Consider the following 16,891-nt stretch of genomic DNA (forward strand, 5'->3'; position numbering starts at 1 on the left):
ATGCCATGCTTACTTATACTTTCCCTACGCACTTAATTTTTCTCTATAGCACTTATATTGTATTTTTGTCCCCCCTCCCTACCACCCCCCCGGTAGAATGTGAGTTCTGAGATTCAGGGATTTTTATGTTTCTTTTTTATTATTTTTTTTCAATTGTCTGTTACAGAGGCTGGCACATAGTAGGTATGCAATAAATATTTGTTGAATGAATGAATTGTAAAGCCATTGGAGGATTTTAAACTGAGGAATGGCATGATCTGACTTGTTTCAAACAGTATCATTTTGGCTGCTGGTGTCTAGAACAGACTGCCAGAAGGGCAACGGTAGAGGCAGGGAACCCAACTAGAAGATTAATACAGTAGTCCAGGTGAGAGTGAAGGACACGATAATGAGTCAGGGATGATGGCAAGGATTTGGTTTGGGCAACTGGAGTTGCCGTTTACTGAGAGGAGGAAGACTGGGAGAAACAGGTTTCAATAGAGAAATCCAGAATTGTCAAGAGATTAGACATTCTGGAGAGTGTGGTGATGCCCAAGAAGATAAAGCAAAGAATGAGGAGTGGGGCGGAAAAAGAATTACAGGTAGAGGGAGCAGTAGTGAAAAATGCATGGAATAAAACAGCATGGTTGTTTTTGGCTGGAACCAAGAGAAAGTTAGTAAAATCATTAACAGGAAGGCCTCAGCTCCCTTCAGGAGCTTAATTCTTAACCTTGCAAGAACGGCTCTCCCCTTTTAACAGATGTGGAAGTCTGAGCTCAGTGGGATACACTTAATTGCCTTAAAACTATCATGCTGGAATTTGAATATAGCTGATCACACATCTTTGAGCTGTTTTCATTAAATTACATTGTGGTAGTTTCAATCACTGAATACTTTGAAAAAAGTTCTCTAGATTAGAATGGTTTTGGGGTATTAGATCTGTTAGAATATCCATTCATTCAACAGTATTTAAGTACCTATTAATAGGGGACTTCTTTAAATGTCCTGGAAATTGAGTTTCTAAGGCTCTATAAATTTAATACTTTATGAAGAAACTGGTTGCTTTATATCTGTGGTTTTCAATCCTTACCTGGAGGACTTGTTAAATGACAGATTGGTCCCTCACCTGATGAAAAATTTAGCATTTCTTTCTTTTTTGAGGGGGGGCGGCGGGCACGCCTCACGGCTTATGGGATCTTAGTTCCCCGATCCCTGGGGACATGGCAGTGAAAGCACAGAGTCCTAACCACTGGACCGCCAGGGAACTCCCCCAAATTTAGCATTTCTAACAAGTTCTCAGGTGATAGCGATTCTGCTCTTCTAGGGACCGCACTCTTAAGAATCACTGCTAGTAGAAGAGAATGGAACATCAAACAGCCATGTCTGTACCAGACTTCATCCTTTGTGAAATCACTGATCCTTAGGCAAGACTAACCCTCTCCATCTGGATATATTAGATCCACTCATGCTGTACAATTTGTAGGGAAAACTGCATGGCAGGATTTTAGGAGGAAACAGCCGACTTTTCAGTTCCACCTCTCCATTTACTAGCTGTGTGACTAGTCAAGTTATTTAATCTTTCTGAGCCTTGGTGTCTAAAAAGCATTGTCCGTATCTACCTTTGGGTTGTTTTAACAGTAAGAGGTAACACATATAAAGTAACCTGGTACACAGTAATTTCTTCTCCAGTTGCAGCACCCATAAATAAGGCATGAACCTCTCTCCCTTTAGTTTTTATTCCATGTAATATTGGATCGCCTCCATTTTAAATACTGATATACAACCCAAACTTCTGGCCTTGTTATCAGTTGATTCTTGAATTAGTATGGACCTTATGCTATGAAAGCAATCTAACTTATCTTGGAAGTGTATTTAATATTTGATTGCTTCCCAGCATTTCTCAAATTTCAGAAAAGAAAAAAATGGAAAGTCTAGATAACCCCAATAACTTTATCTAAATACCTCAATACATTTATTTAATAGTCTAAGATCATATGACCATAAATCATAGATGGAGAATTCTAGATCTCAGCTCTAGAATGTTTCAGTAATTTTCTCATAGTTTTTCAAAGCATAACATTTGTAGTATGTGCAAATCACCGTAATTAACACAATATCTGTTCTTTCATTTGCAGTGCTCTCATCGTATCAAAGAGTTTCTCTCTACTTCAGCCCCAAGCTACAAGTTATAGCAAAAAGTGTAGGAGGTTTTCCTTTGTTAGTGAGCCAAAAGAGTAGAGCCCTCATGCCCAAGGACCCCACTTTTAGATACAGATTACTAATTGGTTTGAACGTTTTCCCATTGAAATACTTTTGTAGGAAGTAATTTTCATAATTTACATCTTATTTCAAAGCGACTTCACAGTCTTTAAGTTCCACCAGAGGCTCTTCATCTCTGAAGAATTACCAGTGCAGATCAGTCCATCCACTGTCTTGGAGAGTTCTGATATTTGTTTTCCACCTACTAAGTTTCCAGAGGGTACTATTTCACACTGAAACCACTTACCTGAAATGACTTTAGTAACCAGTGTTCTATCAACTTGTAATTCCTGCATATGGACATTAGTTTAAATAATGTCAAAAATATCTATTTTGTGTAGACTCTTAGAGTTTTCTATGTTCTCTAAAATCACTCAATAACCTGAATATGGTAATATTAACTGAAATACCTCATTCTCTTATGAAACATAATAGAAATTTCTTATTTAACGTATACCTTAAGCCTAATTCCTTTTGAAGTAATGTGCTACATAAAACTGAACAACTTCATTACCAACAAGGACAATGTTTTATTGAACAAATCTATGTACAGTACAAAAAATTTCTTGAAATGAGACACTGTTGATTTATTGCAGTTCAATGGCTCAGTTTTAATTTGTACTCTTATAAAATGCAAAGTAAAATAATTTAATGTTCAACAAGGAAGCACAAATTTCCTTTCTTGCTGAATCTGTAATATCTTTCACATATTAACAATTCCAAAATGCATATGCAGCATTTAGTCATTCTGAAATGGTGTTCTACAGTACCAAATAAATTAAAAAATAAACACTACCATCCCTTTTAGGTTTTTCACCCATACTACAGTTTGAACCAAACATGAAAGGAGTACAGCTGAACCTTCAAGTGTGATTTGAAAAGAATCACAAGTTCAATGTTATGTTATGTTTTCATTATATAATTGGTGGTTTATTAAAAAAAAAAAAAAAAAGAATATGACTGAAGCCCAAAGTACCAGTGCCCCTGTCCACGAAGGTTCTCCTTTTCTATCTTCTCCATAATATCTGAGCAGCAAAAATTCAGATTTGCTATTTTTTTTGACCTTACTGAAACATAGCAGAAAGTTAATATTTAATGTTTCAAAGGAAATTTTTATTTGAAAATGAAGGATGGAAACTTGGTCCACGTAAGATAAACACATCCTTAAAATAGGAGTAGAAAAGAAAAAGAGAAGAATTTGAGGAATAAGAAGAAAGCTTCCTTGTCTTCTGAATTCCACATTGGAACTGTTGGAAGTTTATGCACCCCGTAAAAGCAAAATGATGTGAGTTTATGTTTTATAAGGCATACATAAGAAAATGTACACATTCTTTCAATAGCAATTATTTGATAAGTATATAAAGAGGTTAGAACAATGTGGTCAAATAGAATTTTATAAAACATTCCTTGATCTAGTTATGTATAAACCAATTTGATCTCAGTCTTTCAGAAAGTTTTCCGTTACCAACACAAAAGTAGAAATAAAACCTCAAAGACAAAAAAATAACAAGTGGAATATGTTTAAAACATCTTGGTATGAGCTGCAAAATGAATGAAAGTAAGTTGCAGACATGGATTTATGTCAATAGTTACAACTTATAAAAAATAAAAAGTTAAAAATGTGATAAAATGTCAAGCTGTGATTTTAAACATCTGGAAAATGTACAAAGCAGAAATATTTTAAAATAACTTCATTGTCCATATGAACTAGTTTCCAAATACTTTTTATTATATGATGTATTTTAGACTGAACTGAAAAAGAACTCAAGTATTATATTTTTAGTATCAGGAAGTATGGAAAACATTTTTTTCTTTAGTTGACCTTAAAGGATTTAAAAACCTTATCGAGTTGTTTACTTATGTTTTTAAATGTAAATTCCACAGCCTAATGTAGGCTACATAACAAAACAAAAACCTGATTTGATTGATATGGACTTATGACTATCAATTGCATAGTAGTGAATGCCTATGATAAATAAACTAATAAAATTGGGTAGTTTTTTAGATATCTGATTTATCATGACCTGGAAATCCTAATTTAATAAAGCCTGGATGCTACCCTGGAAGAAAAGTCACACTTCCTTAGTGACTTCATTCAAGAAGCTTTAATATCCAGAAATTTATAATAGTAGGGTCTGATGAGATTATATACTTTGAACAAGAATGTATCAGTTGGAATAACTGGAATATCTGGTTGACATTGGTACATTAATAGCTCTGTTTTTGAAGAATTTGCCTTTGCATTTTTGTTCATTTTAGCCCTGCTATAGATTAACACACTGTTAGGTAAAAGGAAGTCTTTAAGCTTCCTCTTTTAAAGACATGGAACACATCTGAGAGAGTATTTTTAAAAACCTTTTTGTTTTAACGATTTATTGACTATTAAGTTAAAATCTTCCTTAGGAAAATTACTGGTCATCAAAGAAAATAAATGCATCACTATATCTTACTGTGTTCTTGCTGTGCAAATTTTTGTGTAAATATTTCTTTTTATATATAAAAATTACTATTCAGACCAAATTCATCAGAAATAAATAAGAAAGCATAAGTAATATGGCTTATTTTAGAATTAACTCTCCTAATTGAATAAAACCAATGAATTCTTGACCGGATTCTTAGCTGCATATTTTTTTTTTATAGTCAGTTATTTTTATAGGACTGTACTTAGATAACTCACATTAATGTCTAAAGGACCTTACTATGAATCATCAAGCAATGTCCTAACACTACTCTATATACAAACAGAAATATCCCAGTGTGCTTATACCATTATTCACATTGAAGAATTTGCAATTCAGTGTTTTCTTTCAACTAAGATAGCCTTTAATGGTCTTAGATCCTCCCATCTCTTCCCAGAGTTACTGATAATATGTTTTCTATTGACGCTGCTGCCTTTTAAATATAACTCATTGGCATTATAAAAATGGAAAGTGGAAGGTTCTGTCAAGAGCTTATTAGCAAAGCACTGTTGTTTTGTCTTCTTTTGTTTGTTAATTTTAAATGCTGGAATGTCATTCATTGAACTTTGACCTAATCAATCATCTGGAAACAAGGTACAATCTTTTATAGCTAGTATGGTGATAAATCGTTTTACTTTCATCTTATCAATCAGTTTCTAAGTAATAATAAATCAAACAGAAATGGTTCCTTAAAGCATGTTTGACCAGAAAGGAGGACATAATCTGATTAGGCATGACAAGAAAACAAACCCTATTTGTGGAATACTTTTAAGTTGTTTATTGTAAACCACCCCCCCCTTTTTTATAATGGGTTTTTTCCCTTTCTGTAAGGCCATAGCTGGTTATTCTTTTTGACTAGTTGCCTGCATATGTTTCTCACATAAGCGAAACTGAACATGCTGCTATTAATCATCATCGACTTCTTAAACAAAATGTGGTTTTTCTGGATAACTGGTACTTTGGGAGTTTTGTAAAGACCCTTTTGGAGTCTAAACCAGCACATCTCCTCTGTGGGTTCATTCTAGAAAATGTGCTTTGTCTTTATCTTTAGTAATCCAAGACCGCTCTAAAATTAAGGCCATCAGGGAAATAGCAAACTGATGATGCATTTTCTTGTAGTGCTTTTTGCACACTACTGCTTGATCGACAGATCGTTCTGAAACATTTTTATCAGGCACCTGTAAAACAGAACACGTCTGTTAATTCATATTTATAGATGTTCATCTAGTATTCTAAGTTAGATTTCCTGTTTATTTATACCCTTACTCATTTAAAGAATATTAATATTAGTAGAAAGGCAAGCTCTTCTTTTGCTCAGTTTTATTTTTCAATTATTTTCTGGTTCTTTCTTATTTTTGTTTTTGTAATAGAGGCTCAACTTGGTTTACATTTCTGGCATGCAGATGAAAAACATTTCCATCATAATTACTTTCTTTTTAGATCTCTTATTACATAAAACCTGGAATGAAGAAAAGCCTCAGATACAGTTAAAGAGTATGATCCAAAAGTATGAAAAAACTGTGTTCAAGTTCTGGCTTCCACAAGTTCACAGGTGTATGCCTATGCAAATTACTTGTGAATGTCAGTTGCTTGATCTATAAAACAGGAATAGTGATAGCACCTCATGGTGGTTGTATGGATTAAAGGAAATAATGTATGGGGTAGTGCTTTATTATCTGTGTTATATAAATGTTAATTTTTTTAACCTTACAAAGATCTATGGCATTTTCTATTTCTACAGATATACCTGCTGAGAAGACAGAAGACTTACTTTCATCATCTGAATCAAATCCAAAGAGTGTCTGACATTTCTTTTGTGCAAGGTGAGCCTCAAGTGCTTCTGCATTACAGTAGGTGGTCAGGCATTTGCCACATCTTAATCTTTTCACTGATTTTTTACAAACGTTATCTTGATCAGAACAGGCATCTACCCTATCAGTCAGAAATTTTCTGCGTTTTGGCATACTAAGGTACCGTTCATCAAGGTAACTGGGAGGCAATGGTCTGACATATGGCTTTGTTAAAATTAAGCCATATGAAGTATGTTCACTCGTCTGATTTGGTTTGGAAGGTGCCTGAGGTACTGGCAGGGTACTGTGTTCTTGTGGTACAACACTAGGTAAAATGGAACCGTTTTCTGTCCTGATTCTATTTGTATCAATTTTCAAAGCAGGATCTGAGGAAACTAAAGGTGTTTGCTCTATTCCACTGTGTCCATTGACTAAATCACTAATACAATTATTTTCAGAATTTGGCTCTATGTCAGGCATCTTTTGGTCTGTCAAGCTTATATCAGAAACAGTGTGATCAGAATGTTCATTTCCATTCTGAACTAAACGGTCTTTCTTTTCCATACTTTCTATACATGTCTTTGGTTCTGTAGGATCTTTCCTTGATTTGCTAGTAGAAACTGGTAGACTAACAGTTTGTTTCTCATTACTAGATGAGTCTTTTTCCTGATGATTAGATTTTGAGTCTGTAAGAACATCCCAAAGAATTGCTTCACTTGGTTGTGCAGATGATTCTGGTGTTTTACTTAAATAGTGCTGAGCTTCATGTTCATATAGCAGAGGAAGATCTTCAAAAAGCTCATGGCATTCTGGAAAACTACACTGAGCTTGAAATATCCTGTGACTTTTTGTGTGCTGAGCAAGTTGGATTGGCAGCTTAAATGACTCATTGCAATTAAAATGCAAACAAAAGTACACATTTGGATAGCTGTGTCTATTAAGGTGATCTATAAAATGTTGAGAATCTTCAAACTGCCTTTGACAAAATTTGCATTTTCCTTTGCTCCACTTCATTACTGTTTGCCGCACATTTAAATCAGTTGGATGTACAGTCCTTGCATGCTTATTTAGAAATCCAATTCTTTTAAATATTCTGACACAGCCAAGAGCGGGGCACTTAAAGTTTCCTTCTTGATCTGTCGCGTATATGTCTTTTGGATGGCACACGGTTCCATTGATTTTATGAAGTACTGAAGTTTCCTGATTCAGGTCGTAATCATCTTCTTCATAATCACCTTCTTCGTCTTCTTCCTCCTCATAGTCATCCACACATACAGGTAATGGCTCTGAGACATTATTTAAAGAAGTATCAGGATTGCCATTTTCAGTAATATTTTCAATAACATCTTCCGATACACTTCCTGGAATTTCAATGAATTCACCCACATGTGAAGGGATGACATCTTTGTTTCCATCACTGGAACGGGTAATAGTCTCTACTTCCAAATCCTTATTATCAGACTTCCCATTTTCAAATGAAATGAAAGTATCAGAACAATTTATTTCTTCCAAAGCAGGATTTTCCTGATCCTCCTGTTGAGCTGCAGCAAGTTGCTGTCTCTGTATTTTCTTAACATGATTCTTTAAATGCTTCTGCATAAGTCCTCTGTTTCTAAATTTTCTACCACATATCACACATGAAAAACTGCCCTTTTTCTGATGAGCCTGCGCATGCCGTACAATGTGACCACCTAGAAATTCCTTGTTACATAACATACACCGATGCCTTGGGACATTGTGATCTACTCTGGAAGCATTAAGAGCTGTGAGGTTTTTCTTTGCATTAATATGACCTTTTGGTTGCACTCCAGATATATCATCAGGATCAAGCTCTCCAATGCTCTGATCTGTAAGAGAGTCAAGTCCTTCATCTAAACCTTGCTGTTCCACTGCCTTTTTTACATTACCTGTAGAATTTTCCAGTGTACTTTCATTTAGAAATCTAATTGCTGATTTATCACTCAGTAACGCTACACAGTTTTTCTTAATCATTATGAAGTTCCAGAATTCAGGATCAAAAAACAATCCCTTTTTCAAAATTGGAAGTAATTCAAAACGAACACGATTTTGAACACTACTTGTGCCTTCATTATATTCTTCATCTGGACGTTTGTAAAGCTCTTCAACAGTATGATAAGCTTCCAAGGAGCGCTCAAGAAAAAATACTGAGAGTGCACAAATCCTGAGGATCTCCAAATCATTTGGCAAAAAATGTGCAATTGTTTTATAAATTAGACATTTAGTTTTGGGATCATCATGAAGGTCTAGCTGTAGAGCACAACCACATATTTCAACACAAATTTGTAAGCCTTCTTCTTCAACCTGTAAAAAGAAAAATATTACTGCTACTTCTTAAAAAAAATTATTAACACTTACTAGATTATCCTTTTAAAATACCGGGTTGGCCAAAACGTTCCATAGCATCGTACGGAAAAACTCGAACAAACTTTCTGGCCAAACCAATACAACTCTGAAATGAAAGCTAAATAAACAGAGCATTCTAAATGTGCAATTTTCTTCAATGGGTAGCCATGTTTAACTACTTTTTAATATATAAATAAATCTGTTTTAACTTGAGAATAACCTGGAAAAGATAGTATTTTAGCTTCCAATTTATTTAATTTTCAAGTCTGACAAGCCCTACTGACCATAATACAAAATGCTTCATAACCTTATGGTTATTAAAATATAAAATGCTTCATGAACTTATGGTGATTCAAGTTTCTTACATATCTAGGCCCCTGTTTTAAGGTACCAATCTTACATTCTGTGGCAGAAGGGTTAAATTATATGTATTTAAAAACACAGTTATCAATTTTGTTTTGTTTTGTTTTTGTTTTTGTTTTTGCGGTACGCGGGCCTCTCACTGTTGTGGCCTCTCCCGTTGCGGAGCACAGGCTCTGGATGCGCAGGCTCAGCAGCCATGGCTCATGGGCCCAGCCGCTCTGCGGCATGTGGGATCTTCCCGAACCGGGGCACGAACCTGTGTCCCCTGCATCGGCAGGCGGACTCTCAACCACTGAGCCACCAGGGAAGCCCAGTTATCAATTTTTGATGTTAAAAAAATACTAAAGTAAAAACAAAAAGAACTGCTTATGGAAACTCTTTCATAAAGCTGCACTAAATAATATTACTTATTGTACTTATTAAGTAACATTATTAATCCAAATAAGGGGAGAAGTGTAATCCACATGAAGAAGGCAATTATAAACTTTCCAAATCTAATAAGGTATCAGAATAATGAACCTACTGGAAGTTATCTGAAAAGTATTCAAGCTTTGAAACTTTGACTGATGACTCAAAGATAACTGCATCAGCTTTTAGTTGAGAATTTGTTGTCTATCCACCTTAATTCAAGTTATAAATAATGCCTCTAGAATGACCTAAATGCTTGTTTGAATAGAAAGAGATAAAATAATAATATGTCTTTAACAGTTGTGTCTGTGTATCATATTGCCTGCATATGGTATATTACAGATGACAGGGAGGAACACTACCTTGCCAGCCTCATGTCCTCTGAGTTCCTTATGTGCTATGCAACCCTCACTTACAGTTCCACAAGCAGAACTTAACTCTGCATATCACTTTACCTCGCTGGTAAATTCCTACCCATCTCCTATTCATTCTTTGAGAATCAATTCTGCCTTGAAAGTTTTTCTGATTCATTCTGGCCCCTACCTTGGGGTATAGTTAAAAACATTCTCTATTCTTTCCACTGAGAATAATTTATACTTATTTCTAAAAAGCATGTAATATTGTTTTTTAACTGTCTACGCCCCTACTTCTTGACTTGGAATTCCTAAATCACAGGGACAGTATCTCATTTTTCGTATCCTTCTGTGGTTAACATAGGAGTTGACATACAGTGACCTTTGAATAAATGTTTGCAGAATGAATGAGATCAGATAATATTCCACTGATTTAGTCTCCTATAAATCCACCATTTCCAGCTTGGAATCCTTTTTCTGAATTCAAATTTCTTATTTCTATAATTGTCAGTTATAAAACCTACCTAGATTTTCCAGATATAGCAAATTCAAATCCACTGCTTCAAAACAATTCATTCTCTTTGTCCAATGTTCTATCTACATCCTCTCTTTTCTCATGAAATTATAATGTACTCACAGTTGCTGAGGTTTAAAAATTTCAGGATCATCACAAAAGGGAACAGGCTACTTTCTTACCTGAAAGCCTTTAACAATTCCAGTATATTTATGGACTGACATTTCAATTTTTAGAGTAGCATTCAGTCCCTTTAGGGTCTATAGCAACCCCACCCGCAACCCCATAGAAACTATAGAAACTAAACTCTTCGATTAGTTTCGTCATCCACACACTTCCCCGTTTCTGTGCCACCCTATTAATGCCACTGGACAGCTGTGAGAACCAAATAATAAAATGAGGAGAAGGGACTCTGTAAACTACAAAATCCTCTACAAATATTAGTATTATCCTCCTCTATCATTTAAAACCCAACTGAAAGCATCTTCCTCTGTGAAGGCTTTTCAGATATGCTATCTGTAATGTCTCCTTCTGAACTCACACAGCATTGCCTGTGCCTCTTAGCACTGAGGCGTGTGAATGATCTATTCCATCAGATAAAAATGTTTTTAATAGACTGTATAAGAAATAAAGCACATTTTAAATATTTATTTCATCTTTGAATTTTTCCTCTTATCATGTATTCTTAGGTTGACCACACATGTGAAAACGAGAAAGCTCTATGATAATTGGCTGAACTTCACCTATATTGTAAATTTTCTATAACAAAGTCTCTCGATTTTTGGTACAAATGAGAATCATATGTTAAAAAAACAGAGATAGATAAATATTTTTTAAAAAGTTTTACAGGTAATTCTGATGTACTTCAAATATTAAGAAGTATTCTATAGCATAGTTTGTTTTTTCTTTGTTTTTTTGGTGGGGAGAGAGGTTAACTTTGACAATGCATTTAAATGACATTTCACTCTTTAATAATGAAGCTATTAATGCAGTTAGCAAATAAATAGGAAATAAAACAAAACCAAACCCTCTGATATAATGCTTTTTATCACGGGAATATGATCACTACATGGTCATACATCTAATGAGTGATATGATAATGAATGTAATAAATGCAGAAGTATGTAAAAAAATTAAAATATATTATTTAATGGATGCCTCCTTATATATTTAAAAGTAACCCACATAAAGATTCAGTTAAATGGAGCTACCTAAAATGTAAGGTAGCTTTATCTTTCCTATCTTTGTACTCAAAGTTCTGTTAATACTTGAGGAGAAAAAGTAAAAGGATCTGTAGGATCTACTTTCATGTCTATGTAAGAATCATATGTAGAATTGTACTCACTTGCCAGTGGCCCATGAAAAACTTGCCTCAGAACTATTTTTAAAAACAGGTAATGGGTTTTTACTATTATTTTAAATAAACACTTTAAAAATTTGTCCTTAGGTTCCAAAAATGTCTCAGAATTCATTATTCCTTTTTACCTAAACACCAAACGTAAAACTATGAACTATTTCTCTATGATGGTGAACAGGTATTAGCTATAGTTACAGAAAGTTCATTTGCAAATTAGTTAAGATTCTACATACAGGACTTAGAATAATGTTAAAAGTGCCAGGCTTATTTAGTTATAAGAAAAGAGATAATAGCTTCTTATGGAAGCAGTTCCCATACTAAACTTTATGTAACACTAAATTTTTTTTCTCTTTTTTCAGTTATTTTCATTTATGCATACTATTTGTACCATGTTGGGAGTTTGAGGTGGGGGGGAGGGGAGGATATAATATATGGAGAATGCCTTAAAATCCTCCTTTTCTTCAATTACATGATCAAATACATTTTACCACAAGAGATTCAAGTTTCAGTGAACTGTCATTTAAATTTAATTTAAAATGAAGGGATAAATATATACTATTTACCTCATCTTTAATGATTTTCATGAAAGGAAATATGACTCTCACATTAGTTGCTGTTCTTAAAAGCTGGTAGCATTGATCTACAAAAACTTGTTTTGAAGGATTAGACTTTAGCTGAAGTTTACTCCATATGAAAATCAACTCCCTGTAAATGAGAAAAAAAGAGAAATATCAAAGATACAGTTTATTCAAATACAGACATTAGCTGTCTTTCCCTGATTCTGTAGTGCCCTGGCTGGGATGTATACAAAGTGGGTGTAAATGGATATTAAGTTAACTTCCAGGCTACTTCCACTACCTATTTGGGATTAATAGAAGCTAGGAGAAAAGGTGAGATTAGAAATTGCAATTTGCTGTATGGAATGCATTCTAATTATATGCCAACAAACCTAAGGCATCTCTAGTACTTGATCAAAACAAATTCTAATCTCAGTATACTAATATTAATGATATTGCTTAAAAATTTTAACGTTGACCTTTAATTAATACCCACTTGCAAATTTATAAATCAATGTTGTAGAATTTCTGCAAAGAATGGTTCATACTTTTCAATCTATTAAGATACCAAAAGTACTACAGATTAAAAGTGTAAGTATATTATAGTACTGATTCTGAAATTTTGTTTTATATCATCTACTCTTCCATTAAGATGTAGTATTTTAAACAGACAAGCTATGGACCATTTAAAGTATTTCACAGGTAGATTCTTTTCTAAAATATGGCCAAGGTTATTAGATGAACAAGGTAGGAGCAGTGGGTTTTGAGGCAAAGGAAATCATAAGATATAATTGTTACATTTGGATATCACATTTTAGCAAATTAGAATTCCTTGAAAAGTGTCATAAAAGTTACATAAAACATCATAATCTAAAACGTATTAAAAGAATTGATGAAAATGTTTAAAAAAAAAGTGATATACTGAGAATGTACTTTGAAACCAGCACATACAGCTATTAAATCTAAGGACAGCTTGACTACTATCATGAAGGTATGCATACTCTATTTACAGAGACAACACAGAACACAAAACAAAAAATGATGGCAAGCAACACAAAAAGTAAAACCAAAATTCCTCTTCTATTTCACACAAGCTGTGTGGGTGTTCCTAAGCTTTCGTCCACCACTCACTTTTTTTTGGCACACATATTCCTTTGGAAAGCTCACCAGGTTTCACACCATGTTCCCAAATCTCTAGCTCTGACTTCTTTCCCACTTTCTGTAACTGGATATTTCAACTTAGATTGGTTTCTATCACTTTAATCCATTTAGAACAAATCAAATTCCTGCAAAATTGATTACCTTTTCCTAGACCAATGACACTAAACATTCCTCTAACCTGTCTGGTTCTAACCTGCTTGTTTTTCATAGTCTTTATATTTTTATTATATTTTTGCCCACAGTTATATCATTCTTTCTCAATGCTACCACGTTAGGCCCTTTAATTTTCCATACGTACTTCTATAGGAGTTGCTAAACTGATCTGCTTCCAGCCTCCCAGATTATTTCATTTAGTGCTTGTTCAATATGCCTTGTGGTGTTAAAAGCAACAGAAACATGGGCTTTGGTGTCAGAAGGATCAGGATTTGAATCCTGGGCATTCTCCTAAGTTGGTTTCCTCAGTGTCAGTTAATGTGCTTCATTTATTCTCACTTTTTGTTGTGCTGATTGCTCTACTTGGAAAATATTTATTTCTAAGATAAGCTTATCTTTCAGAGTCCATATCAAGTGCCTCTTCTTCATGAAAATTTTCATGAATACCCCAAACTTAAAGTGATAACTACTTCAGAACAGATCTTATCTCTCTTACTGGTTTAATGCCTTTCATATACTTCCTTGTTTATAAGTCCTGTTTCCCCAACTATTAATACATTGTAAATCTTCTCAATGACACATTATATAGTGGAGGTAGTGAAGAAGAACAGGAGATTGGGAATAAGAGACCTACATTTCAATAGGGCATTACATGCCAACTGAGATGGTACTCCCCAGTTCACAGTGAACCACCATTTTCTAAGAATAGCCCGAATACACAGGGCTGGAACCTCAGTGGCCATGCCTAAGTGACCCTCCTCACTCTCCTTAAAATATTAATTCAGGAATGGGAAACTGACCCCAATTAAGTCGGTCAGAATCCCTGGAATGTTCTCAGCTCTAAACTATGAAGCCTGGGGACTGTTGGCATTCTTCTGGTCTGCAACAGGAAAGACTGAAGCCAAATGGCAGAACAGAGATACTTTTAAAAAACCCCAGCAATCTCAACGTCCCTGTTAGCAATTATCTTTGAGGACCACCTATAACCCTGCCCTTTTTGTCGCTCACGTCATACCCCAGTATACATTCAATAAATACTACCTTCTCCCTGAACTAGTTAGACATAGGATGTTATCACTTGGAAACTGACTAGTATAAATTCCAACTCCATTTTGTTACTAGCTGTGTGGCTTTTATCTCTTTTATCCACAGTTTTCTTCTACATAAAAAGAATTAAGAGAGAGAAGTGAAAACACCTAGGTGAAATGTCTGGTATATACTGATGTTTAATAAATTGCTCAGATAGTCTTCTTTGTGAAGATGAAAGGGAAAGTTTAATGAAGCTTATGTTTTCCTTTCCAAAAAAGGGTCCTTAAAAAAGAAACAACACAGCACTGATTTGGTGTACAAACACATTTCCCAGGTAGCTAACTGCTAATATAACCGCCAAGTTATCTAGTTGCAGAGAGACTATAACAAGGTCTATAGCCACCCTTACCACATAGATTTTTTTTCATACTATACCCATTTTATAGTAAGTAATGTTTAGTAGCAGAGACTGCCTGGGTTTGAATCATTATTTACTAGTTGAATGGTTTGGGCATATTCTCTACCCCATAAGATTGCTGGAGTAAATGAGATAATGCATATATAAAGCATAGACTAATGGAAGCACTCAGCAAATATAAGCAGCTGCTATTATTATAATATTCTTATTATCGATGGTGAGAGAACTGGCTTAGTAGCTTGCTTCATTGGCTTGAGACAGAGCAAAACTGGACTGTGATCAGGTTTTGTCCTCAGAGAGGGGAGATGAAGAGTAAGCTGAAGACCAAGATGAAACAGACAACACGGACCTTATAAGCTGGAAAGAATCCTGCTCTTGAAGTTACAGTGAAAATCAACTTTTTCGGACCCCAGCACTCAGAAATATAAAGGAGAGAGGTAGAAGAAATAAGAGGGCAGGCGATCAGAACTCAGCCTACTCAGAAGGAAGGACAAAGAAGCAGGCTAAAGATTCCTTTTCAGTTAGGCAGCTGGGAGTCACACACCCAGCTTCTATTCTTAGAAGGTGACTGTGGCCAGGAGCAGGAAAGATAGGCACTGTTCTATTTTTAAAGTTCTTCCCTAAAGAGTAGAAATTGGTCAGCCAAGAGAAGAAGAAAATAAATGTTTTCCTGGTCCTTTTTGGTTTGTTTATACTTGATTCCAGTTTACTTATGAGTGTGTTAAAATGAAAACAATGGATATTCTGTTTAAATAGTTTAATAGAGCCAAGGATAGAGAACATTCCTATCACCATAGGAAAAGATATACTATAACAGTAATGACTATATCCTGTTTCAAAATAACTACATATCAAGAAATGATACTTTGAAAACTATTTAGAAGTGTATGTCTTACCATTGTCTCCTGATCCTCCTCTCTATTTGTAATTTCAATTTACATGGTAAACTTCTGAATAAAAATTTGTATATTCTAAGAGTACAGTCCAGTCCCATAGAAGACAAAATCCACTAGTTTCTAGACCCAGTTCTATTAATTAGCTACTTGACTCTATCTCTGAATCTGAAGATTTTAATCTATAAAATCTATAATATATTAAATAAGTTTATCTTTAAACCCCCTTCAAGCTATTGTTTTAAGTATCTAAGAACTTAAAATTTGAAAGCATTTATTAAAAAATGTTTATAGCCCATATCATTTCATATTATGATGTTAGGCACATGAAACCTAGTTTTCTCTTAAGAATTAATGACATGTTAAAGTGGTAGGGTTTTTTTTCTTTTGTGTGTGTGTGTGTGTGTGTGTGTGTGTGTACTGGGGTAGGGGAGGCAGAAGTTATTAGAATCTTTTCTAATTATTATTCATGATTTCATCTAATAGCACTTAAGGGTTGGTACTAAAAATACTCTCAAACCACGTTCTAAATTACATGATTGCTAGATAAATTTGATGCTTCATAATATTCTAATAATTTTTTTTCTGCTAATAATTTTTTTTAAACATTTTGCTATTATTTGAGGATATTTCAAGAAGAACTCTTTTATTTATTTATTTATTTTTGGGCTGTGTTGTGTCTTCGTTGCTGCGTGTGGACTTTCTCTAGTTGTGGCGAGTGGGGGCTACTCTTTACTGTGGTGCGTGGACTTCTCATTGCGGTGGCTTCTCTTGTTGCAGAGCATGGGCTCTAGGTGTGCGGGCTTCAGTAGTTGTGGCTTGCAGGCTCTAGAG

The 16,891-nt window shown here is 34.6% G+C and overlaps 1 protein-coding gene across 5 annotated transcripts in view; it reads right to left on the reverse strand.

The window, feature by feature from the left end:
• Positions 1-2,748: 2,748 nt before the first annotated feature.
• ZNF654 (zinc finger protein 654) overlaps positions 2,749-16,891 on the reverse strand; it is a 92,392-nt gene continuing 78,249 nt past the window's right edge. For 2 of the 5 annotated variants that reach the window (XM_024761394.1, XM_024761395.1), the window contains exons 4-5: positions 12,410-12,551; positions 5,904-8,809 (exon numbers count right to left, since the gene is read on the reverse strand). In XM_024761394.1, the coding sequence (XP_024617162.1) occupies positions 6,338-8,809; positions 12,410-12,551 (2,614 nt within the window). In that variant the 3' untranslated portion in view covers positions 5,904-6,337. Of the gene's footprint in view, positions 5,876-5,903; positions 8,810-12,409; positions 12,552-16,891 lie in introns of those variants that run through there. The other 3 variants (XM_024761393.1, XM_024761392.1, XM_024761391.1) reach the window with 3 other exon arrangements.

The sequence above is a fragment of the Neophocaena asiaeorientalis genome, unplaced genomic scaffold, assembly GCF_003031525.2.
Source record: "Neophocaena asiaeorientalis asiaeorientalis breed wild unplaced genomic scaffold, Neophocaena_asiaeorientalis_V1.1 scaffold635, whole genome shotgun sequence".
Classification (NCBI taxonomy): Eukaryota; Metazoa; Chordata; class Mammalia; order Artiodactyla; family Phocoenidae; genus Neophocaena; species Neophocaena asiaeorientalis.